The 26,253-nt window shown below is 40.7% G+C and overlaps 1 protein-coding gene across 1 annotated transcript in view; it reads left to right on the forward strand.

Moving 5' to 3' along the window:
- The first annotated feature begins 1,225 nt into the window (after positions 1-1,225).
- The window catches only part of CFAP58 (cilia and flagella associated protein 58), an 84,410-nt gene continuing 59,382 nt past the window's right edge, over positions 1,226-26,253 (forward strand). Inside the window, exons 1-8 of the mRNA XM_045879212.2 lie at positions 1,226-1,477; positions 3,508-3,656; positions 7,488-7,644; positions 8,507-8,701; positions 11,320-11,457; positions 13,413-13,572; positions 17,602-17,684; positions 21,252-21,443. Coding sequence (XP_045735168.2) covers positions 1,241-1,477; positions 3,508-3,656; positions 7,488-7,644; positions 8,507-8,701; positions 11,320-11,457; positions 13,413-13,572; positions 17,602-17,684; positions 21,252-21,443 — 1,311 coding nt within the window. The 5' untranslated portion in view covers positions 1,226-1,240. The remainder of the gene's footprint in view (positions 1,478-3,507; positions 3,657-7,487; positions 7,645-8,506; positions 8,702-11,319; positions 11,458-13,412; positions 13,573-17,601; positions 17,685-21,251; positions 21,444-26,253) is intronic.

A 26,253-nucleotide genomic window follows, 5' to 3' on the forward strand; every position in this document is an offset into this window, starting at 1 on the left:
GCCATCCTTAGCTTTCCTTGGCTTACAGCTGCCTCAGTCTAATCCCTGTGTCTGTCTTTGCATGGTGTTTTCCTGTGTTTGTGTCTCTGTCCAAATCCCTCCCCTCTACTTTTTTTTTTAATTGAGATATAATTGACATGTGACATTGTATTAGTTTTAGGTGTACAACATAATGATTTGTTATATACACACACATATATGTGTGTGTGTATTGCAAAATGATTACCACAATAAATTTAGACATCCATCACTACACAGTTACACTTTTCCCTCTTTTTATAAGGACAGCAGTCCTATTGGCTTAGGGCCCATCCTACTCCAGTATGACCTCAAGTTAGCTGATTAGATATATGTATATAATGACTCTACTTCCAAACAAAGTCACATTTACAGTACTGGGGGTAGAACTTCTACATACCTTTCTGGGGTACAGATTCAACCCTTAACACTAAAGAAATGAGAATTCTTGTATAACCGAGTCCCGGGTTCTCCTCTAAGTCATATGTTTGAATTACGTTTGTATGTCTGGGGTTTTTAAAAAAAATAATTTGTTGTCTAGCTGAGCATAGGAAGCGAATCTGGAGAAGGCCTGTGAGCATGGCACAAGGGGTATCTCAATATACTTGTGGAGGTGACCTCACCTATTTATTTTAGGAGATAAAAAAGATGGAATATCTTTTAGGAGACTATTCCATATTTCAGATGGGGTTCATTGTGAGTATGTGTGATTTCATGGTATCGACACCAAAATCTCCTTATAACTGACCATGAGATGGCTTATCTCTGCATTCCCTGGGGCAGTAAGAAGCAGAATGAAGTGAAGACAAATCAGGGCTTGGCATAATCATAAGAGCTATAAAAATTTATTGGGTGCCTCCTGTTTGCCAGGCACGTGGCCAAGTGTTTAACATGAATGATCCTATTTAATCTGCTCTTTGACACCATGTGGTAGGAAATATTATTATTATATAGATATAATATATTATCATTATATTATAAATATTATTACCCTAAGACACATGTATACATATATACGTGCATCAGAGGATGAACAAGATGTCTTTCCATCATATAGTCTTGTCAGTGGCCTTTTATTTTGGGTTGGTGAAGGTCTTTATAGCTAATAACAGCAATCCCTGAATAGGAATGGTATACACATTGCAATACTCATTCCCCTTCCTGATCTTTTGTACAGGAAAAGAGTGACAAACCAGCGCTGGAAGAAACTGCATTTGAAGAAATGGAAAGGGATTTTCAGGAGGTTCTCAATGAACTTTCAGGGGACAAAAGTCTGGAGAAATTTAGAATAGAATATGAGAAGCTTCATGCTGTCATGAAAAAGTCTTACGACAATGAAAAGCGTCTGATGGCCAAATGCAGAGAGCTAAATGCAGAGATTGTGGTTAATTCCGCGAAGGTCGCCACTGCCCTGAAGCTCTCCCAGGATGATCAGACCACCATTGCATCCCTGAAGAAGGTCGGTGATCTTGTAGAAACAAACCGAGGCAGAGGGGCCATAAACGCATCCTATATTTAAAACGTCTTTCTTGCCTTATATTGGCAGCTCTAGGCTGGTAGTAAATGAGTTATTAAGTAAAAATTTACATGATTTATATATTCATTAAGCCTAGGGAATAATGTTCATTTTCAAAGGAAATAATTAACCTGGGTGAATTTCACTATGCAGAAAATAATGTAGAACCTTACTGGCTTGGGTTTCTAAGAAATACTGGGTTAGCAAAAAGAATTAGAGGTAAGTAAGTGTAATATTAGGGACCTCAGTATGTCTTGTTTGATACAAGATGAGTAATTAGATATCTCATGATGATAGCTTGTTAAGGATTTTTTTAAAAGGATGTTTTCATGTTTTTGCTCTTCCCACTGCTTTGGGGGAAATTACCTTGAGAATTCCTGGATAGTAATTTTCATGATCTTCCTTCCTCCTTAATCCTCCCAGTTCCTCATAATGGGAGACCAGGGATTCAGTCTGGGGGATATTGAGAAAGTATGGCTCCGTTTTACCCTTTATTTTTTCACTCTCAAGTGTGTTGCATTATTTTGAGGGTAAAATGTAAATGTTACTTGTTGACCTCAGGGTGATAAAAGGTAAAGAGATTTTAATTTATAATTAAAACCCTAGTGATGAGAAATAACTCATGAACATTTTTAGATAAGTCCCTTCATATCATACAATAAAACATCACCCAATTTAAATGAATTTCCAAGACCAGTGCAAGTTATGACATCTGTTTTCTTAGAAATGACCTTTTTTAAAGTGCCATTTTCTCTCCGTCGTCATTTTCTTCTTTTTGCCGAAAAACCAATAAAAGAAGGCTTTAATTCTTCTTATGATGAGAAAGAAACCATTTTTATTGTAAATTAAAAAACTGGAAATGGAAGTCGCGAACAGATTAAAATATAATTGGTGATTGATTGGGACAAAGCTTCATATAATCACGTTTTCACTTAAATATCCTTCATTTGTTTTGCTGAAAATAGTACATATGGTTGCTACAAAAAAAAAAAATACCCCATAATTGTTTTGAATCACTAAATTATGTGAAGTTACCCAAGACTCCCCTCTCTCTCTCTAATGTAAGAGTGGGCATGAATTTATGGAAATCCTCTCTTCCACTCATTTTATGCCTTGTCAACAGGAAAGTGGAGTATTGTCACCTTGAGTTTATAGGTTCTTACCTATAGAAAGGACTCACATTCTACTGCACAAAATTTTGCAAGAAAACTTTGCAAGAAAACTCAAGGCTGTTGCAACACTTACTATGCTATGTTCGCTTATCTGAACGCTGTAATTCCCTTCTAAGTAGTTATGTTAATATTCCAGATTGCATTTCATAACAGCAAGAAAGCCCAAAATGCTTGAGTTGTTTCCACTCCCAGCGAGGGACTTTGTTTTCCCCCTCCCCAAAGGCCTGGGCGTGGGTTTCTGGAATGGGAATGACCAAGGCTGTTGTGTGCAATTACATGACAGGGAAGACCACCTTGCTCTGAATTGTTCTAAAGCCAACATCGCCATCCAGGACCACTTACTTGGGACCTGAGGACAAAACAGATTTTTATTTTTAATTTGGAATCTATGAGGACCTTCACATTCAGGGCTTGGATCCAAGGCCACTCCTGATCTTTTTTTTTTTTTTTCCTCCCAAAATATCTGGCTTGGAAAGCACATAAACTTTCCTTTTAAATTTAAATTTAAATTTAATTTTAATTTTGTAAACCTATCTCAACATCAGAAATATCCCCCTAGTTACAGCAGCCCTTGCAGGATGTGAGCCAGGAACTCCCTAAAGCTGCTGTTCAGGATCCACTAGCTCATGTTGAGCAATTCAGTAAGTCAATATAAACGGAATGCATAATGTATAATATGTAACCTTCTTTCCCCATAAATGACTACTATATTGGAGTTGTTTTATTATTCTATTTGCTCAGTTTATCTTGCATCTGGATCCTAGTTTGGTTTTTCTCACTGATGTCCCGTGGCCCATATAGGAAATCGAAAAGGCCTGGAAGATGGTGGACTCAGCCTATGACAAAGAGCAGAAGGCAAAGGAGACGATCCTTGCCCTGAAAGAGGAAATAGTGAACCTAACCAAACTAGTGGAGCAGGGGTCTGGACTGTCCATGGACCAGGATAGCAAGTAGGTCATGACTTTTTTTTTTTTTTAAAGATTTTATTTATTTGACAGAGAGACACAGCGAGAGAGGGAACACAAGCAGGGGGAATGGGAGAGGGGAAAGCAGGCTTCCCGCTGAGCAGGGAGCCCGATGCGGGACTCGATCCCAGGACCCTGGGATCATGACCTGAGCCAAAGGCAGACACTTAACGACTGAGCCACCCAGGCGCCCCTAGGTCATGACTTCTTGATGGATGTTGAACTTGCTTTTGTAGAGGCCCCCTTCTTGGGCAGATGACCTGGGGCTTGCAGCGTCACCTGGAATGTTCTTTGTGATACGAGAGTCTCCTTCTGTGGTGATTTCCTGGAGATTGTTTTCCATCTATTGCTATTTTTTGTTTTTAATGCTCCCTTTCTCCATACCCAAGAACTCCTAATTTGTGGTTATATTAAACTTCTGGCTCTGCAGAAATATGTACTACAATTTCAAAATGAGTAAATATTTTAGGCTTCTTTCTTTCAAACTTGTGAGGAATGGAACTGGCTGCTTTTTTGCTCTGATTTCCAGCTTCTTCTCCAACCCCCCCAACTCCCATGATTAGTCCCATCACCATCCTTCCTACTTCTCAGGTTCTAGGCCATTAAACAGGTTCTAGGCCTTTATCCCTTAAAGCTTCATCTTTTTTTTTTAAATTAACATATAATATATTACTTGTTTCAGGGGTACAGGTCTGTGATTCATCAGTCTTACACAATTCACAGCACTCACAATAGCACATACCCTCCCCAATGTCCATCACCCAGCCACCCCTTCCCTCCCACACCCCTCTGTTCCAGCAACCCTCAGTTTGTTTCCTGAGATTAAGAGTCTTTTATGGTTTGTCTCCCTGTCTGGTTTCATCTTGCTTCATTTTTCCCTCCCTTCCCCTATGATCCTCTGTCTTGTTTCTCAAATTCCACATATCAGTGAGATCGTATGATAATTGTCTTTCTCTGATTGACTTATTTTGTTTAGCATAATACCCTCTAGTTCCATCCATGTCGTTGCAAATGGCAAGATCTCATTCCTTCTGATGGCTGCATAATATTCCATTGCGTATATGTGTATATATACACATATATATACACCACATCTTCTTTATCCATTCATCTGTTGATGGACATCTAGGCTCTTTCTATAGTTTGGCTATTGCGGACATTGCTGCCTTAAAGCTTCATCTTGTTGATTCTCTCTTTTAAGCCTCACTTCTGTCTTTCCCTGCTCCCTATCAGCAGTACTAGTGCTTTGCTTTGGGCCCCACATTTTCTGCTGGATTTGGTGATGGACATCTCACTGGTCTCCCTGCCTTCAAGGAGACATCTCCCCTCTGCACTATCTTCCATATATCAGATTTAGGCTTCTGAAACATGTACCTGTGTGCTTCTATCTCCAGTACATGTTCCAAACACCTTCAATAGCTTCCCATTCCCAAAGGATGCAGCCTAGTCTTGAACATGTCTTTCAGGGTCCTGCATAGATCTGCCTGTCAACCTCACTAGATTCATGTCCAGAAGCACCATGCTTGCTTATGCCTCCACACCTTTGAACATGCTGTTTTCTATGCCAAGAATGTTTTTGCTTCCTTTTGCCACACAGTAAACAACTATGGACCATTCGAGACCTATCTCAAACACCATCTTAATTGCATCACTCTCAGCATCTCTGTTTCAACCTCCTTCCCACCCATAGAACCAATATGTAAGCATGAGAATCACTGTGTTCTCTGTTTCCATAGAACCCAAACAACATCTATCTCAAGTATGGCACTGATCACATTGTATTGAAATTATTTGTTGATATGCTTCGCTACTCATTAGGCTGTGAACTCCTCGAAGGAAGACACCTTTACTTTCCCTTTAGAAGTCTAGCCCTGTGCAGGGCATGCAAAACCTTGCATTAATTAATGAGTCAGGAATGAGCACACACGCTTCGTTAGCCATTTTTAAGCATATCTGACTGGTGTCTAGGTTTCTCATACTTTCTAGGTGCATTTTATCCAACGTTGAGAGATGGTTCTAAGTGCAGGCATTGGGGGAGAGAAAAGGAAAACTAACAGAAGATGCAGTGTCCATAATAAGAGTCTCATGCTCTACCGACTGAGCTAGCCAGGCACATGCAGTGTCCATAATAACGAGCTCTATTTTCTCATTAAAAAAGTCAAAGTCAAGCATCATCACAGCAACTACTGAAGAGCAATGTGAGGGAACTGATCAGTTAGGGGGAGTATTTTTTTGAAAGATTTTTATTTATTTATTTGAGAGAGACAGAGAGAGACAGAGAGTGGGCACAAGTGGAGAGAGGGGCAGAAGGAGAGGCAGAGGAGGAAGCAGAGTCCCCACAGAGTGTGGAGCCTGATGCAGGGCTCGATCCCAGGACCCCAAGATCATGATCTGAGCCAAAGTGAGAAGCTTAACTGACTGAGACACCCCAGCACCCCAGTTAGGGGGAGCATTAAAGACAATTGGAACACGGTGAGGAAGAGAACTGAAGACACTATCCAGGCCAGAATTTCATCTTCAAGAATGCACTTAGGTGTAGCTGTCTTCATAGTAACCTTAGAATTCAAGGGTTTGTTTCTGGAGAAGAAGCTGAATGTGGTCTTGAAGTTTCCTTATTAAGCAGTTATGTTCTAGCAAAGTTATTGGTAAATAAATATTGTCAGATTACTGTGCTTCCAACAGTTGTTTGATGACTGTCAGTGGCAAGTGCTTCAAGTGCAAGTTCTCTGCTTTCTTGGCTCTCACGTAGCGGCCTTGCTCTAGACCTCAATTCTGCAGCACAGGTCAGATCAGACATCGTCTTTCTACTTTCAAAACACTAATTCTGTGGAAAGTCATACCAAATCATACATAATGGTTTCTGAGATGTGGAAGTAACTGGTTTACAATTCAAATCAACAGATATTATCACATACTCTCTAAAAACTGGCATATGAATGATTTTCCAAATTTTGTTCTTGGGAACATTTCATTTGGGTTGCATCCCTTTGGGAGAAACTAATCTCTGGGTGACTGGATAGAAAACCGGTGATGTGTAGTATTTGCTTAAGTGTGCCTCATTTTGACTTTATGGCTGTGATCATAGCCCTCCACTGGATATATTAACCAAATAATGTCTTAAATTAACGTCTCCTTAGGGTTAATTACAAGAGTTGACAACAGCAGTGTAGTCTTACTGTAACAAATTCAAATAATGCAGAGGCATGGAAACTAAGGAGTAAAAATTATCCCTCCAACTCTTCCAACCTGATCTTCCACTTTTCAGAGATAACTAGTTACAAGTTTCAGTCTGTTTTTCTTTTTTTTTTTTTTTTTAAAGATTTTATTTATTTATCTGAGAGAGAGAATGGGAGACAGAGAGCATGAGAGGGAGGAGGGTCAGAGGGAGAAGCAGACTCCCTGCCGAGCAGGGAGCCCGATGCGGGACTCGATCCCGGGACTCCAGGATCATGACCTGAGCCGAAGGCAGTCGCTTAACCAACTGAGCCACCCAGGCGCCCCTCAGTCTGTTTTTCTGGACTGCTATAAAAATGTCTGTAAAACACATACACACACATATACACAGACACTATAATTATTTAAAGATAAGAAAAGGGATCATATTATGTATATTATTATTGGAACTTCCTTTTCAGTTAACAGCTCACAAGCAGCTACCATGTCCATGGTCAGGGCATAACGATCTTTCTCTTTCACACCTGAATAGTGTTAGTCCTTGACCCGAAGTCTTGCCCATGAACACAAGCTCAGAGGGTGATAAGGAGGACTCCTGAGCAGATGGCCTTTTAGCCTGATTCCTGTGTTCTTCTTTTTTAGTATCCGAGATTTACTGAAGTTCAAAGAAGAAGTGACCAAGGAGCGAGACCAGCTCTTGTCTGAAGTGGTGAAATTACGAGAGTCCTTAGCTCAGACCACTGAACAGCAGCAAGAAACGGAGCGGTGCAGAGAAGAGGCAGAGCAGGCCATCAGTCAGGTCTGTTCTGCCACAGAGGGCAAGATGAAAGAACATTACCTTCCAGAAGTCCTTCCCATCTTGTTCCTCTGTTAGATCTACTCCCTGGTGCCCAAACGAAGCATCCACAGTTGCTTGTTTCTCTGGTTTGTTCTTGCAGGAGCAGTTTGCTTTGTGCATTTCCTCTCAACATCCTTTGTCTGAGAAGTCACTAAGACAGGGCACCGCTTAAAATTTTGGCCTAAGAAGGTGTCCCTGGTAAAGGCCAAGATGCCCTGCCTTTGGGGATGGTGGAAGAAGTAGCTTCCTTGGCTCTTCTCCTTTGTAAGGACCCCTTTTGAACGCTTTTATGTAAATCCAGAAGTCAACTAGATGATTCACACGTGCAATCTCCAGGAGAAAAACATGAGACTCCTTTGAGCATGAGATGACAGAAAGATTTTTCATAGACTTTGGCCATCATGATAAAACTAGAATGCTTTGTTTAGTAATACCCAGGTCTCATGTGAAACATAATTTCATATTTAGGGTAGCTGGTGACATTTTATTTAGATCCTATTGATAGAGAATTGGATGAATTCTTTCCATGCTTAGCTTCTGTGGAATTCTGGGCTTCCATATTTAACTGGATTTTATACCATTCTTTGTGGATTTGTTCCCACCATCTGGGTGGATGTTTGGTGTTAAGACCCTGAAAAACAATACAGAATATTCTTGAAGTTTAAACATTGGGGCTCAAAGATGACTGTCCTGCAGGGGAAAGGCTACTACAAGGTGGCTGCCCTGAAAATATAAGATTTGAGAAAGGGAGAATCTCAGATGGTTGAGACGTGTCCTGGCGTGGGCTTCATCTCTTTCCTTCCTGTCCTTTCTGTGCCCCTAGTTCCAGCAAGAAATCCAGCAACGTCAGAATGAAGCTTCACGAGAGTCTCGGAAGAAGGAAAAACTAGAGAAAGAACTCAAGCAGATTCAGACGGACATGGACACCAGGCAGACAGAAATTAAGGCCCTCCAGCAGTATGTGCAGAAAAGCAAGGAGGAGCTTCAGAAGCTGGAGCAGCAGCTGAAGGAGCAGAAGGTGCGCTGGGTGTGGGCGACACCGCAGTCCCCGCAAAACCAGGAAGGGTGCCTTTGGAGCACTTTGAATTTTCTTTGGAAAGCAGCAAACTCTCTTCACTGGAGATGTGGATAACACAACACTTAGCATTACATTGCTCTTTGAACAGTTCACATAGGTAGATATGACCTTCTTTGTTTTTGTTTTGTTTTTCCCCCCAGCTCCAATGGGTTAATTTCTTTTGAACCTTCTATTGATGTATAATATACACATAGGAAAGTGTGTGATTCACAAGTGTACAGCTTGATGAATTTTTTCCATTTAAACCCATCTTGGGGCGCCTGGGTGGCTCAGTTGGTTAAGCGACTGCCTTCGGCTCAGGTCATGATCCTGGAGTCCCGGGATCGAGTCCTGCATCGGGCTCCCTGCTCGGCGGGGAGTCTGCTTCTCCCTCTGACCCTCCTCCCTGTCATGCTCTCTGTCTCTCATTCTCTCTCTCTCAAATAAATAAATAAAATCTTTAAAAAACAACAACAACAACAAACAAACAAACAAACAAAAAAAACCCTTTTAAACCCATCTTGGTCACCTGCACCCAGCCCAATAAACACTACCCCAGATGTCCCCTTGTGTCCCCTCCCAGTCACTCTCTCCCCCAAACTTCACCTCTATTCTGAATTCTCAGCAGAGTTTAGTTTTGTCTGTTTCTGTACTTTACAGAAATGCAATACAGGGTGTACTCTTTTGTGTTTAACTTCTTTGGCTCAATATTCTGTTTGCGGGATTCATTTATGTTGCCACGTAGTTATAGAGTGGCATTGTCCAGTATGGTAGCCCCTAGCTATGGGTGGCGATTTAAATTTAAGTTATTTAAAATTAAATAAAATGAAAACTTTAAGTCCTCAGTTGCTCTAGTACCATTTCAAGTGCTCACTAGCCTCAAAGGTTGGTAGATACCATATTGGACAACACAGCTAGAGAACATTCATATCATCGTGGAAAGTTCTATTGGACAGAGCTCAATAGGCCATTCAGACTCATAATATTCATTGTGTGACCATTACATGATTTAATTTTTAATAGGCTTATTTTTAAGTTTCAAGTTTAGGAAACCATATTCAGTCTTTATGCCTTTTAAATATGGTACTATTTTTAACATTTCCCCTATAATAGCAGTTTAAGGTAACTCAAATAGTAGTAATTCTGGTCTGTCTTTTCTCATTTTTTTTTTTAATTTATGTATTTATTTTAGAGAGAGAGAATGGAACAGGGAGAGAGAGAGAGAACATGTGTGTGCAAGCTGGGGGAGGGGCAGAGGGAGAGGAAGAGAAGCAGGCCCCCCGCTGAGTGCAGATCCCTAGGCAGGTTTGATCCCACAACCCTCAGATCATGACCTGAGCCGAAATCAAGAGATGCCCAATGACTGAACTAAGCAGGCGCCCCTCTTCTCTCATTTCTTCAAGAAGCAATTCATGTAATGGAGAAAAGTCATTTCTTGAAAATATTTTCTCTTAGGAAGGTTCCAAAGAATTGTCAAGCCATACAGCATTTTGCCACTTAAAAAATAGATATGAGAACACATTCCTTGGCCAATTGCTTCATTAATTTTACATAGAGCCAGAAATCAGACAGGTAATACACAATGTGCAAGTATCCACAAGAAAAACATGAGACGTCTTGGAGCATGAAATTTGAGAGGTTTTTGAACATCATGATCAAACTACAGTGCTTTGTTTAGCAATATCCAGGACTCATGTAAAAGACAATTTCCTTTTTGGCATAGCCAGCTATATTTTATTTAGTCCCTATTGACGGGAAATTGGATGGATTCTTCCCATGTTTAACTTTTGCTCGCATCTAGTTATATTTTGGAATAATTGTTTAAGCATCTTCTCTCTTTTCCCTTCAGCACATTTGCTATCCCCCCATCCTCCCACTAGTCTGCCGATAGAAATGACTCCACCCCACCCCCAATATATTCCTCTTTTTTTTTTTTTTTTTTAATAAAACTGTGTCTGCTCAGGATAGTCAAGGTAGGGAAGAAGAAACCCTACTGACACTGAAGTCAGGCAGATAGAAATCCCTGCACTGCTGTTGAGCGGTTTTGACTTCAGTTGGACTTAAGGGGCATGGTCTCTGTGTTGGTGTCTGTGAATAGTTCTGCTCACGAAAATGCGTTAGGCATGTTAATGCAGGATTTGCTTCTGAAGAGGGAGCATCCCAGCCCCACAGCTGATAAAACCCGTTCGAATCTCTAGCTCATTTGCAATGATTATAGCAATTGTTGCGCATGTGAAGCTTGCCAAATGGCAAACAGGCATTAAAATATTTATCTGCCACCTGTGAACAAGACTTCCCAAGGCTCTTGGAAAAAAAAAAAATTATGCTCTCTGTGTTGTTCATTAGAAGGCGTCATTTTCCTCAGCCATGTATGATTTCTCATATTTGAGTGTGTTAGTGCTTTCACTGGGGATAAAGAACAATTTCTACAAAGACAAAGAAAGTGTGCTTGCTGTGACTGTCCCGGGAGGTTTGCAGCGTTCGGGGCGGGGGGGGGGGGGATGGGGGGCTCCTGTGTGGATATGCAGATACTGTAATCAGATTAAAAAGCATTAACCAGCTCGTGATGCGCCTTTCAGATCTTGAATGAAAGAGCAGCAAAGGAGCTGGAGCAGTTTCAGATGAGAAATTCAAAACTTCAGCAAGAGAACGAACAACACAGTCTGGTTTGTGAGCAGCTATCCCAGGAAAACCAGCAGAAGTCTTTGGAGCTCAAAGTAAACACCAAGTGACCTATCTATTCCCTAGCACCCCTTCCTTCATTCCCTATTAATTTAGGTTTACCTTTGTGGCTGGAGCCCTTGGTTGGTAACCTGTATTAGCCTTGATATGTCAGAGGCAGGTGCAAGCCTTCAGTGATGGCTTTCTTCCTAGAAGGAGATACTTTGATGACTTCCATTCTTCTAAGACCACAAACCTGAATATTGATCATATGGTTGTGCAGATGGTTTTGAAAGCTGGCTCCAATGCTCATCTCTGTAACTTAGCCTTGGAAGTAACTACTTACTAGTTAAACCATTTATGTGAGCGAGTAGCAAAGAAGTCAGATTATATTTTACGACTTGTCTAGAGAAGGTGGAATGGGAGGGGTCGGGGATGGACTGGTACTACTGGGTATCTACTTCCAGGATTGTAGAACCATGATTTTTACTTCTGTCCACTGTAAATTGCAAGACAGTCTTTCCATTCTTCTCCCGGTCCTCAGTGAAGAATGCTTGCAAATTATGTTTGGATAAAAGTTGTATACTTGGGTACATATTGTATACCTACCTGCTTAACAGAGCAGCTTTGTGTTTATCACGAATTCTGAAAAAATCCATAAACCCTTCTCTGGTTACGTTTAGGATACTAGGCACAAAATGAGTGACTGATCAAGAATGATACATGGATTTGATCAGTGAAGTACAACAGTTTTTGCATCATAGGCCCTTTTGACAGTCTGATGACAACATGTACACACACACACACACACACACTTATGTGCACATCTTGCATCTTATTTTGAATGCAGTCTCAGGTTTCCAGGATTTTTCTGAAGTCTAACCACAGGGTCTGGATTAAGAACTACTGAGTTAGAACATTCTAGTGTTCTAATTGGAAAGGGCCTTAGTTCAGCTAATTTGGCTCATGTAAATCTGAGGTGGAGGAGCATTTAAAGCAGTCCTGGATGGTTTGACTTGAAACCATTCTTTATGAGAAAGCTGTAAATTGAAGCAGAAATGAAATGGCTACTTTAAGGCAAAATAATGTATTAGCCCCTAAGGTGAAATTAAGGTAAAAATGCTTACGCCATTAATTCTCTTCTTTGATAACATGAATGGGGCACCTTGAAAGATGTAGTATTTTTGTTATCAGATTCTGGACCTATGGGATTCTACTTCTAGCAATAATCCGAGAATAACATGCCCAGCTCAGTGCAGTTTCTTCCTTGTCAAGAGCTGGGGATAATTGCTAATGTTGATTTGCGGACGAATCACTGGTTGCTTTTCCGGTAATTTCTAAGAATGGCAAATTAAAAAAAAAATGAATTTAATTTAAATTTTAAAAAATTCACAAACCTTGAAGTCCATTGACAAAAATCTGGTGTTTTCTTTTTCAAGAGTTATTATTTTAGTACTTTTTGCCTTTATGTAGACTTGCCTATTCATGTTGCCCTGTCCACGTATCTGTATGTACACTCACTGACTAACATCCTCTGAGGCAGGAGGGCCCTTTCTCTAGTGTATGTTATTACACTAAAGTGGCCACGTGGGTTCACAAGAGTATTTGAATATATTATAGCATGTTAATAATCTTTTGAGAGAGATCACTCCGTGAGTCCATAAAAATTGCCCATCGAATATAGCATTTGTACACAAAGTTCACACATTTATGATACATACGACTCAGCATTCTCATCCTGTTTGATTCAACAATTCAGTGGTACCTTGAGACATCAGGTTTAATCAGTCTTTTCATTATTTTTTAGCTTACATAGCCACATGTTTTATTCAGAGACTAGTTTTTCAATTTCTCTCAAAACCAGACAGTGTGTGTTTTTGTTTAACCCATAGAACAACTTTGGACTGACACAGGAACAATTTCCTTTTATTGGTTCTGAGTTTACCATCATGAAGTCACTGGTCCTTTATTTACTGAGTGTCCCTGGTTAATGCTGTCTCATTAATTACAGGCCAAAGAGGAAGAAGTCCATCAGATGCGGCTTGACATTGGGAAGCTCAACAAAATCAGAGAACAAATCCATAAGAAATTGCACCAGATTGAAGATCAGAAGTCAGAAGTGGAACAGAACAAGGAAACTCTAAAAAATCAGATCTTGGGATTAGAGAGAGGTAAACCAAGAACCATTTTGCACTTTGTTTTATTCCTTTGTAAACATTTCATTGATGACTAATGTCATTTGGTAACCCAGGGCTCTGTGTGTACAAACACAAACCATGCCAAATGTAATCAGTAAAACAACTTTCAAGCTGGTAAGCAGCCAATATGTAGGGGACATCATTTTGAATATCTTAAACTTTCTTACCTTAAAAAATTCTTCAACAGACTATATTGGCACAATTTAAATCCAGCCAAAAGTACTGCTCCATACTTGTCACTGGACTAAATAACATATGTACTCTTAGGTCTTGGTTCTACATGACCTTCTGCTTTAGTCCCTTTTCTCATGGAAGATAGGGCATAAACTAAAATGAACGTCCCCCACTAGCAGTATTTGGGACAAGAATCAGTGGGGCAAAAATAAAAGGCTCCTAAATTCTTTTCTCTGTTAGTCCTTTACCATGTGGTAGACACTTGTTTTACCAGCTATCACATTGCCCTGTGGGGGAAAAATTTAAGTGCCATGGAAGGCCATTATAGCACAGAAAAACCATTAAGGATACAAACTAGGGAGTCATGTCTACCTGGGCTCGGATCCTGCCTTCACTCTATTTACTGTTGCGGGAGGAGATGAGCTAATACACATTGTGGCTAGTACCTAACACAGAGTAAATGCTTACTAAATGGCATCTATTATTATCCAGGCTTATTACTATTTATATAAGTAGTAAGATAGAATGCCATCTCATTCTGAAAAAGAATAGAATTGAAAATAGGATTTACTAGTCAAATTTGGTGTGGCAGAAACAGCTCCGGACTCAGAGACGGAGGATCTGGGTTTGAATTTAACTACACCAGAGTATGTGAGGCAGGAACAGGTTGTCGACCTTACGTGCGCTACCGTGAGTTGTAGGTCACCAAATGAGGCAACATACGTAACAGCATAAAAACATACATCGCCTCACTAAAAGTTAGGTAAAACCTAAATCTCTAGGTAAGGTTATCAGAAATCCAGTTGGTTCTGAACAACATGTGTTTGAACTGTGTGGGTCCACTTATGTGTGGATTTTTTTTCGATAAATACACTACAGATAAATGTATTTTCTCTTCTTTATGATTTTCTTAATACCATTTTCTTTTCTCTAGCTTACTTTATTGTAAGAATATAGTATAGAATACATATAACATACAGAAGATGTGTTAGTCGATCGTTTCTGTTATCAGTAAAGCTTCTGGTCAACAGTAGGCTATTGGTAGTTAAGTTTTGGGGGAGTCAGAGTTATATGTGGATTTCACCTTCATGGGGGATTGGCATCCCTAACTCTCATGTTGTTCAATGGTCAACTGTGTGTGTTGTGTAAGCCTTTGAACAGTGCAGATATTTTTCCCTCTAAGACATCAGGAAATAATCTTTTGTTGAGGTACAGTTGTGGCTTGAGAATTTCTCCATTCCTTCAATAGATTGAGTACCTACTATGTGCAGGCACTAAGGTTGGCTTTGGGTGCATGGAGGTCCCTGCCCTCAGAATGCTTACAGTCTTGCATGAGTTTACAATCTAATGTCTTCAGTGACAGGAAGGAAAACAGAATTACTAGATCATATTTTGTAACTGGTTTAGTGACTTTCAAAACACTCCCACATTTAAATTTCTGTATTTTTGCTTGTAATAGTTCTGAAAAAAATTATCCATTCAGTGTTGGACCTAATTCTTCATTCTTAAATCATGTTTACAGAATTCATCATGCTCTCTCCTCTGGTTATTTTATAGATCTCGTTAACATCATTATTTCTTCTTAGGGTCCTCTTCCTTTTGATGTGCCTGATCAAAGAGTGGCATTGGACATAATATTTAGGAGCACAAGTCCTCCATGTGTTATGATTTTCTATCACAAAACCCAAGGAACTAATGATAAACTACCAGAACTAATGAGAGTTCACTGGGGTGGCAGGTTATAAAATAAATATATACACATCGATAGCTTCCTCTCATACAAAGAATTGGTTAGAATATATGATGGAAAAACCCCTTTTCACAGTAGCAACTAAAGTAATAAGATATCTATAAATAAAGTTACTGGGATATCTGCAAGACATGTATATAAAACATGCTACAGAATTCTATTGAGGGGTATAAAGTAAGAAGACTTGAAAAATAGAGAGATATACAAAGTTCCTGGAGGAGAAAGCGCAATATGATAAGGATATAAATCTGCCTAAATTAATCTATACATTTAATATTTCCAATAAAAATTTCAGTAAGTTATATTGTTGGGACTTGAGAATTGATTCTAGAGTTCGTCCAGAAGAATAAACAGGTGACAATGGCCATAAAATTCTGGAAAAGAGGAGTGATGAGGGAGCACTTGCTTTACTAGGTGTTTAATATTATAAAGCTTCAGTAATCAAAGAGTGTAGTGAAAATGCCTGATAAAACAGATCAATGGAAGAGATTGGAAAAGGCACAAAAAGACCCAAGGTTATCATCAAGATCAAGGTGTTATTTCACACCAGCGTGCAGTATGGATTGTTGAGAAGATGGTAGCATGACAATAAGTTATTTTTTGGGAAAAAAAAGTTAATACCAGGGCGCCTGGGTGGCTCAGTTGGTTAAGCGACTGCCTTCAGCTCAGGTCATGATCCTGGAGTCCCGGGATCGAGTCCCGCATCGGGCTCCCTGCTCGGCGGGGAGTCTGCTTCTCCCTCTGACCCTCCTCCCTCTCATGCTCTCTGTCTCTCATTCTCTCTCTCTCAAATAAATAAATAAAATCTTTTAAAAAAAGAAAGTTAATACCAGATGTGGAAACCAGAAAGCCAAGATCTAGAAGATTTAATGAAATAAAAGCTGAGGGTTGTTTTTTTTTTTTTTTTACTGTATCAAAGTTTCTCTATATAAAGGCAAATTGACCAAAATATTGCCAAAGAGTTAGTATTTTTGTTATATATAAAGAGTTCTTACAAATCCACAAAAAGGATAAACAATTCATGAGGAAAATGGGCATAGGGAAAGTGTGGGCAATTTTAAAAACAGAAATACAAATAAATGGTGATTAAACATGAAAAAGTAGTCAACTTTACTACTAATCAAAGAGATGTAAACTAAATACAGACATAGGGTTTTAATAATCTATTGGATTGTCAAAGAGATCAAAGAGCATGATATCCAGTGGTGGTTTGGGTGTGGATTTAAACTGCTATCAGTTTTCTGGAGCAAAATTTGAAAGTAGGAGAGAAATGCCTTTTTTTTTTTTTTTTTAATCGCCTTCGATCCAGGACTTCCTGTTCTAGAGTAACAAATGAATAAGAACTTTCACAAATATGTGGCTTATAATTGCAAATAAATAAGTAAAGTGGAAGCAATTTAAATGTTAAGGTGGGGGATTGGTGAAATAAATTATGCATTTTTGTATAGTGAAATATCACAGAGCCATTAAAATTCTGTTGTAGATGCCCATTTATAATATAGAGAGGCATTTATTTTATGTTAGTTAATTATAAAAGCAAGCTACAAAATAGTATGTGTTGTATAATTCACTTTTGTGTATATATATATAGGAATGTGTGTATATCTGTATTTTTATACACACACATATTTGCATAGGAAAAAGTCCGGAAAGAGACCTATCAAAATCCTAAGTAGATTCTGCTTGACTTGAATTTTTTTCCCTTTTGTCCATTTGGATGTCTCATTTGTTTCTGTCTTCCTAATTACTTGTATAATTAAAAAGATTTAAAAAGAGCAAGGACTTTTGGAGTCCGAGAAACCATGCTCGCAGCCTCAGCCCTGTCACCTCTTGGTCGCAGATGGGTGGCATGTGGCTTAATCCTGCTGAGACTCAGTTTCCATGTGTTCAGTGGGACAGGAGACCTCCTTCCCTGAGTTATAATAGATAATATATAGATCATGGAACACTCAATAAATAGGAGTTTTATAGCTGCAGATAAGCGCGTGAAGCCGTTTCTGTGTCGCATTGGCTTTGGCCTTGGCAGATTCTTTCTTGGGTCGGCTCCATATTTCTTCTTCTTCTCCTTGGCCATTTAGAGGTGGAGGCTTCAAAGAAACAAGCAGAACTTGATAAGAAAGCAATGGATGAGCTTCTGAGAGAAAGGGACATATTAAATAAGGTGAGTGTGTTCCCATAGCCCTGGGAAATAAATGTCTTCCTCTAACGCTATGGTATCTGCCTCTAACCCGTTGTGCTGGGGAAAGAAAACTCTGGAGCAAACAAAAGTAGATCAGAAATAAATCATCGTGGTCAGTTTTCTTCCAAGCTGCCGGGCGCAGTCCACCATCCGCGGGCTGAGAACTGAAACTGCATTATCACTGTGAGCAAGAAGGGATTTTGGGGAATTATCATATAAACGAGCAGGAGGCTTAAGAGCGTTCTGCGGATTCTGATTCTCTTGCTGGTGTGTTATTTGGCATCCTAAGCGGTTGATCAAAATTTCTGAATTTAATATCTATAATCTGCAACTTTTGCTAATCCAGAAGATACAAATGAGTGCTAATACAATTTTACCTTCGAGGAGTTTGGTATAAGAAAGGCTAGTTGATGCCATAAAACTTCCCGCCATCTTTTGGGGACTGTTGTAGGTTTTTGTTTTTGTTTTCAGCCTTTATATCTCCTAGTCTTTGAGCTCAGTCTGGTCCAAGGCTGAGGGGGAGGGGTTGCAGGAGCTTGAGGCCTAGAAAGCTTCCAATCAAGGGAGGACACCTACCCCTACCCCTTTCCTCTCCAAACCAGTTTAGAGGATTCCTTCCATTGATAGTCACTCTTAGGAGGTTAACTAGTTCCAAGGATTTAGGGTAAACTTTCCTGCTCAGGGATTTCCTCCAGGGAGGAAAAATCAAAGGGCCAGGTGGAGAGTGGGGAGGCTGCTTCCAGAGCAGCGTATGGCTTTAAGCCCAGACAGTCATCTCATCAAGTAGAAACAGCTTATATTTTTTTTACTCCAACTTTCATTATTTCTTTTGGCTTCCCAGAATTGAACAAATATTGACAAAATAGACCACTCTGGAAGCTTAAAGAAGACTATTTAAGGGATCTCAGGAAATAGGAGTTTACCTATCTTTACATGCTGAGCGCTCCTTAGAAAATCGTTGTTTTTTGGATGATCCTGGAAACTGTTCCTTTATTCAATAAATTTGCACATGCAAACAATGTTGTTGGATTTAGATTTTTTTTTTTAAGATTTTATTTATTTATTTGACAGAGAGAGAGACAGCGAGAGAGGGAACACAAGCAGGAGGAGTGGGAGAGGGAGAAGCAGGCTTCCCGCAGAGCAGGGAGCCCGACGCGGGGCTCGATCCCAGGGCCCTGGGATCATGACCTGAGCCGAAGGCAGACGCTTAATGACTGAGCCACCAAGGTGCCCCTAGATTTAGATTTTTAAACGTGTTTTTAAGACATGCATTTAACCCATTTATATTTTATGTATATTGATAGACAACCAATAGATTTTCTACCACAATAGGACATGTAGCACAACATTAATTTCACATTTATTTGTTTGATTTGACTAACGTCAGTTCCTCTTCCAAGGCAGGGTATACTTTTTTTTTTTCCTTTCTGCCCCGTGTGCATCCCTCCTTAGAGCCTTGCATAGCGCCCAACCCTCTGCAACCTTTACTAATAATGCATTCTTTCCCCACTGATTTGAAATGCCCCTTTCATTGAATGAATGAGTGACATGTTTTTGACAGGCAGCAGTGTTAATATATTTTCGTTTTTCAGTGTCATGTTAAAGTGGCTTTGTCTTTTATAGAGTGGTTGTTTAATTCAATGTTTGAAAGTCAAGTTGACCTTTTCTTTTTTCTGCATCATCACCCATCTGAGGTGTAGTGTGTTTATATTCTAGTGGTTTTCAGACCTGGCTGCAGGTCTGTACTGCTTAGAGATTTGGGAAGGGACAACCAGGTGCCTTGTGGGACCAAGGATACAGTTGGGCCTCGGGAACTGATAGGAAGCTGACCTGACATTCTTGGGACACACAGAAAGCCACTGGATTTCTGCCATCCCTGGATTTCCTGCTGAGTTTTTGCTTTCGTTCCTCTCTTTTGGGGAAGAATGCCTCCCTGTTTCCCAGTCTGTTTGGCAAAAAAATGGCTATCACCAATAGCTCCCAAGTTTATGTCCTCTATTGAATTGCAGAAAGCTAAAGGCCCTATTTCAAAAGTCCCTGGTCCGTTCCCCTATGGCTGGAGACGTGAACCCTTTTGCATGAGCTCAGCAGCAACTACTATTGACTCCTCGTTTTTGGGGCACAACCTGGCTTCTTGGGCAGCCAGTCCTAGGAATTTCCATTGCAGCAGCCGAAATCACTCGTGCAGTATTAAAAAAAGAATGTTGGCCTGTGTGTCCCCTCCCAGATCCACTGAATCAGAATCTCTGGCGTTGGGACACAGGCATCTTCATTTTTTTTTTTTTTAAGATTTTATTTATTTATTTGAGACAGAGAGAATGAGAGACAGAGAGCACGAGAGGGAGGAGGGTCAGAGGGAGAAGCAGACTCCCTGCGGAGCAGGGAGCCCGATGCGGGACTCGATCCCGGGACTCCAGGATCATGACCTGAGCCGAAGGCAGTCGCTTAACCAACTGAGCCACCAGGCGCCCCAGGCATCTGCATTTTTTAAGAAACTGGGTTAGTTGTTGTGTTATTGTGGTAAGATACACATAAGACAGAATTTACTGTGAGTGCCCTTGAGTACATTTGGGGTGTCGTGCACTATCACGGTGCTCTAGCTACAGAACATTCTCATCACTCCAAATAGAACCCCTGCACCTGTAAAGCAGTTACTCCTGCCCCCCCCCCCCCCCCCCCCCGCATTCCCTACTTCTCCCAGCCCTAGAGAAACTGCCTTCTTCCTCTGTGGATTTGACTATTTTGGATATTTATATAACTGGAATCCCATTATACGTGACCTCTTATGTATGGCCTCTTTCACTCAGAATAATGTTTTCAGGTTTCAACCATGCTGTAGCCTGTACCGGGACTTTGTTCCTTTTTGTGGCTGATGAATATTCCACTGTGTGGATATACCACATTTTGATGACCTGTTTCGTCAGCTGATGGACATTTGGGTTGTTTCCCCCTTTTGGCTTTTGTGACGGACGAGTGCTGTTGTGAACATTCATGTACAAGTTCTGGTTTGAACACCTGTTTTCAGTTCTTCTGGGTGTATGTACTCAGGAGTGAAATTATTGGATCATATGTTAATTCTAGATATTTGCATTTTCAACGAGTTGATTTTATTTTACTTTGTAGTCAAAGCCCTGTTACGTGATTAGGTTCAATTGCTCTAAGCTCACAGGAACAAGGCCAGAGCTGGGATGGGGTTTACCTTTGGGGTTGGCTGGCCCTGGACCCAAATCCTGGCTCTGCCACTCCCCTGTTGTATGAACTTGTAGGCAAGCACCTTAACTTCTGAGTGTCAGTTTCCTACCCTTAAAATGGGAGCAAAATAGTGCTCACTTCCTTGGGATGTTGTGGTCACTTAGTGTACTTATGTATGTGTTTGCCTTGTGCAAAATTAACATAGTAAGCTCTAAATAAGCTGTAGAGAATATGATTATCTTTATTCACCCAAAAAACAATGTATCTAATTATTTTAGGGATGAAACGGGGGTAAATTTATCCAAAAATTCCCACATATTTTGAATAACGTGACTGCTCTGTTGTCCTTATTTTTAGAATATGCTTAAGGCGGTCAGTGCGACCCAGAAACAGATAGACCTGGTAAAGCTCCATGAGCAAGCCAAGAAGAACCTGGAGGAAGAAATCCAGAACTATAAGGATGAGGCTCAGAAGCAGAGAAAGATCATCTTTCAGCTGGAAAAGGAGCGAGATCGGTACATCAATGAAGCCAGTGACCTGACCCAAAAGGTAAAGTGACTCCTCAAGGATGTGGGTGGAGTACAAGCACATTCTTTCTGATGGTCACACACTGTGGCAAAGAGGATTTCTTCAGATTTGAGCTGGTGGTTTGCATGAGAATTTAAGAGGAATGATGTTGATAGAAGAAAAGCTGTCCCAGGGCTGATCTGGGTCAAACTGTGAAATGGAGAAGGCCAATGCTTCGGGGGTCTCCGTTTCTCCTTCGAGACCCCTCCCCTGTTACCCTGCTGTGCAGTTTCCCTGGGTTGGACGCTTGGGTTGGGGGTGGGGGGTGCTGTCAGCATCACCATCTCTGCACCCTTTGTTCTCACCCCCCACCTCTGTCCCTGAAACCCTTGTCCCCTCAGACGGAGGATTCCAACTAGTTGTTAGGAGAAAGGCATCTAATTAAATGGCCTCAAATTAAGATGTGACTCCTGGCATCAGGTAAATGTTCACACATTCAAAGGGCATTTTATTTTCCAGCTATTGTGAACCTGAAACCTCACCAGTGGTAGAAATTCACACATTTGAGTAGCTAAGTCCCAGATCTCTACTTCCTGTAAACCGTGGAGGAGGGAGGGTGCTCACGGCAGCGTCTTGAAGAAGGACTTCAGGGATTTCAAATCTAGTTTAACCAGTTGTCTTAGCACATTGCCAGCATTAAGCAGCAGTGGGTGGACTGTGCTGTCTTCAGTGCGTTCCCAGATGGTGTAGAGCAGGGGGTTTCATGAGGGGGGTTTCATGGTGCCAGGAAAGGGCATTGGGGAATGGAGTAAAGTTTTAAGTATGAGGCTGAGAAGAGGGTTTTGGAGAAAAGACTCGTTTAGCGAGATTCCCCTCTCCCCCCGGCAAAATGTTATCTGCTCTGCAGTGTAAGCCTGTCTTTCATCTCTTCAGTGAAATCTACAGTGTTTACCAGTGCTCTTGCGTGTTTATGTTTTGTTTTGTTTTGTTTTGGAGTGGAATCTCAGTGAAGATGACAAGGAGGACAGCCAACATTTGAATTATAAACATTAAGAAAGTGGGAAATAAGCTTTGCTTTAGGAAATCAGCTTCTTCTCGCTTAGACTAAATAAATGCCGAGCAGATAGGTTTGTAGAACCTAAGTTTGGAGGAACACGAATGCATATGCTCATTCTAGCCCAGGCTGGACACCTCTTCCTTGTAAAAGATCCGCCCCCCCCAACCCCATGATTCTTAGAGTCCTGACTGAGGGCCATTGGAATAGTGTGTTTCTCTTCTGACTTAATCATCTTACAAGCATCGTTGATTGATTTCCTGACTCTCAGAAAACCAATGGTCAGTTCAGGAACTCGTATCCTCCAATCGTATTCTCCAGCCTGGGCTAACCCATCAGGCTCCGCATCAGGCTCCACATCCATCAGCTTCAGCTGTAACAAATAACCCTCAAATTTCAGTGGTTTATAGCAACAAAGATTCATTTTTAGCTCAAATCAAAGGCCTTTGTGGGTCATCTGCTGCCCTGCTTCGTGTCCTCTTCACTCCAAGCTGATTCTGTTGGGATGTGCTGACCTCTTTCAGAGCAAAAACAGTGTAATAGTGGACCTTGTGATGCTTTCAGAGCTTCTGCTGGGGAGGGAAGGGCACAGGCCCTGTCCACTCATATTCCCTTGGCCAAAGCAAGTCACATGACCAAGCCCAACATCCCTGGGTAGGAGTATAATCCTCCTAAGGGAGAGGCGCTGTTTGGTGAGACGGGAAATATATCTGAACATATCATCTGTTGCAACTTTCTGCTTCACCTACCTAATAATCAGTCTCTCTCCACCCCTGGCTGCCATCACACTATCAAAGTTAACTGTTAAAAATTCCAATGTGATCTTGGTATCACTCCTGGCCTTACAAACTTCTGTCACTTCTCAGTAACCTGGGCCAGTGCTTTCTAACATTTTTTTGCATCCTTAGCACATGTAGAAAATAATATGTCTATAGCCCTTGGGAATAAGGGGGAAACTGTTCAGGGCTGGAGGGGACTAACCTAGGGATGCTAGCTGCTTGATCCCACCTGGGAGAGGGAGTCAGTATTTTGGTACATACCTATAACCCACGCAAGACAAAGCAGTTGGTATACTGTGATTTATGGGACAGAGTCCAAGCTCTTTGTTCTCCCTGGGAAGTCCTTCCTTCCCCTCTCTGCCTGGAAAACTCCTTTTATCCTTCAATAGCCTGCTCAAATGCTCATCTCTGGGCTCAAGCCTGCTCTGACTCTCTCCTTTTGGATTTGTTGGTATCTCTGGAATGGCACTTCTCATCCTGTAGACTAATTACTTTCTTTGCACATTTGTTTTTCCTACTTTACAGTGAGCTCTTGGGAACAAGGATTTTATCTCATTCATTTCTTCATTTCCAGTGTGCTGGTAAATAGTAGGCACCAATAAAGTGTTTGTTAAACAAATGGATAGATGATGAGTGATAAAAAGGATGCTATCACTGATTTTAATATAGGATTATTTATTTTTCTGTTTCCTTGTAAAAGTGTAGATGTACCAAGTTTTGCTGGTAACTGTTTTTCATAATTCTTTTGTTTTTAAAGATTTTATTTATTTATTTGAGAGAGAGAGCACATGAGAGGAGTTAGGATCAGAGGGAGAAGCAGACTTCCTGCTGAGCAGGGAGCCCAATGCAGGACTCCATCCAGGGACTCCAGGATTATGACCTGAGCCGAAGGCAGTCGCTTAACCAACTGAGCCACCCAGGCGGCCCTGTTTTTCATAATTCTAATGTTTAACTTCACAAGATTATATAATGTATCACTAAATCATTTAAGCACAAGTTCGTAACAAATTATCGACAGCAATTTGTCTATTTCTTATCAGTTGCTACAGCAACTTGGGTCATCTCTGGACTTCTTTTTTTAAAATATTTTATTTATTTATTTGACAGAGAGAGACAGAGAGCAAGCACAAGCAGGGGGAGTGGCAGGCAGAGGGAGAGGGAGAAGCAGGCTCCCTGCCGAGCAGGGAGCCCGATGAGGGGCTTGATCCCAGGACCCTAGGATCATGATCTGAGCTAAAGGCAGCCGCTTAACTGACTGAGCCACCCAGGCACCCTTTTTTTTTCTTTTTTAAAGATTTTATGTATTTATTTTAGAGAGAGAGAGAGTGTATGTGTGAGCAGGGGGAGGGGCAGAAGGAGAGGGAAACAGAGACTCTCAAGCTGACTCTGCAGAGCCCAACACAGGTCTCATTCTCACGACCCTGAGATCATGACCTGAGCTGAAATCAAGAGTCTGATGCTTAACTAACTAAGTCACCCAGGCACCCCTGGACTTTTTTTTTTTTCTTTTAATATTATTTTATTATGTTATGTTAGTCACCATACAATACATCATTAGTTTTTGATGCAGTGAACTTCTTATTAAGGACCTGCATGTCCTTAATACATATAAGAAATATGCCCCTCCCATATTTCTTTCTTTCTTTTCTGCTACACACACACACACGCACACACACACACACCTCATTCTCACAAATAGAACATTCCCTTTCATGCGTTCTATTTCTAGGGAGTTGACAACTGATATCAGGGGCTGGGGATAATGTCACGAAACTGATGTTTTCATCAACTTCTGGAGTGAGAATACTTTGTTCCACGTTTTAACCGAGCAATTTCTTTTGTAAGAACTCAATCTATGGAAAAATAAGAAATGCAAAGAGTTTTATAAAAGGATATTCTTTAAAATAAATTGTGCTACACTTATCTGATACAATGTTATGTAGCATTAAAACCACGTGTTTGAAAAATATTTTTTAAAATGGGGTACATGTTCACAATATGAATCTGATAAAAACAGAATGCAAAATTACTTACATGGTTTGCCCTAGTTTTATTGCTGTGCATAGAAGGATTGGTATTCGATTTTGAGCTCCTCATATTATTTCCTAAATAGGTACCAAATATTTCTTGAAAGAATGAATGGAAAGTGTAATTAGAGATCTGAATTAACCACTCAAAGACATACTTTTAGGTATTTATGTTAAATTCTTCTTCGTTAATGTATTTGTCTTTATGGGTCTTCCCCCATTTTAAATTCATCTGAAACATGTTGCCATAATGGACAATCTTATCGGAATTATCCTCAGTAAGTTTAGCTGTGAGTGACTTACGGCGTGGTCTCTTCTGCCTTCTGGGCTGCAAAAACAGTGTCAACATTTGCCTTCTGGTTCTTCCTGAGAAAGAAAGGTGAAATCTTAGATACTGAAAGCCCTACATTACATTTTATTAATTTAACTTGGCATTTGCAAATGAGAAAGATCCTTTTCTGTGCCAGAATTGGATGGCTTTTATGTGCTTGTCTCAGTCAACACTTGCCATACTAATGCTACATAATACACAACCACCAAATGTCACTGGCATGCAGAAATAAGCACTTGTTTTTTTTTTTTTAAAGATTTTACTTATTTATATGAGAGAAAGTGCAAGAGAGAGTGCAAATGGTGAGGAGGGGGAGAGGGAGAGAAAAAGAGACTCTGGGGCTCGATCCCAGGACCCCAAGATCACGACCTGAGCCGAGGGCAGACGCTTAACCAATTGAGCCACCCAGGCGCCCCAGCACTTACCTCTCACACATCTGCAGTTGAGTGGGACTCAGGTGGTCTAGGTTAGGCTTGCCTGCACTTGGCTGGAGGCTGTGAGTTGGGTCTGCTTTTGCTCTACATGTTTCTGATCCTCCAGGATGCATGGTGTTCTCATGGAGAAAGAAAGGAAAGCAACCACACAAGCACATTTCCTAGCTCTCTCCTCTGACATCCCATTGGCAGTGGCAAGTCACATGTCCACGCCCAATAGCAAGGGG

The sequence above is a fragment of the Mirounga angustirostris genome, unplaced genomic scaffold (genome assembly GCF_029215605.1).
Source record: "Mirounga angustirostris isolate CCGP_5_RB_7025 unplaced genomic scaffold, mMirAng1.0.hap1 SCAF_6, whole genome shotgun sequence".
Taxonomy (NCBI): Eukaryota; Metazoa; Chordata; class Mammalia; order Carnivora; family Phocidae; genus Mirounga; species Mirounga angustirostris.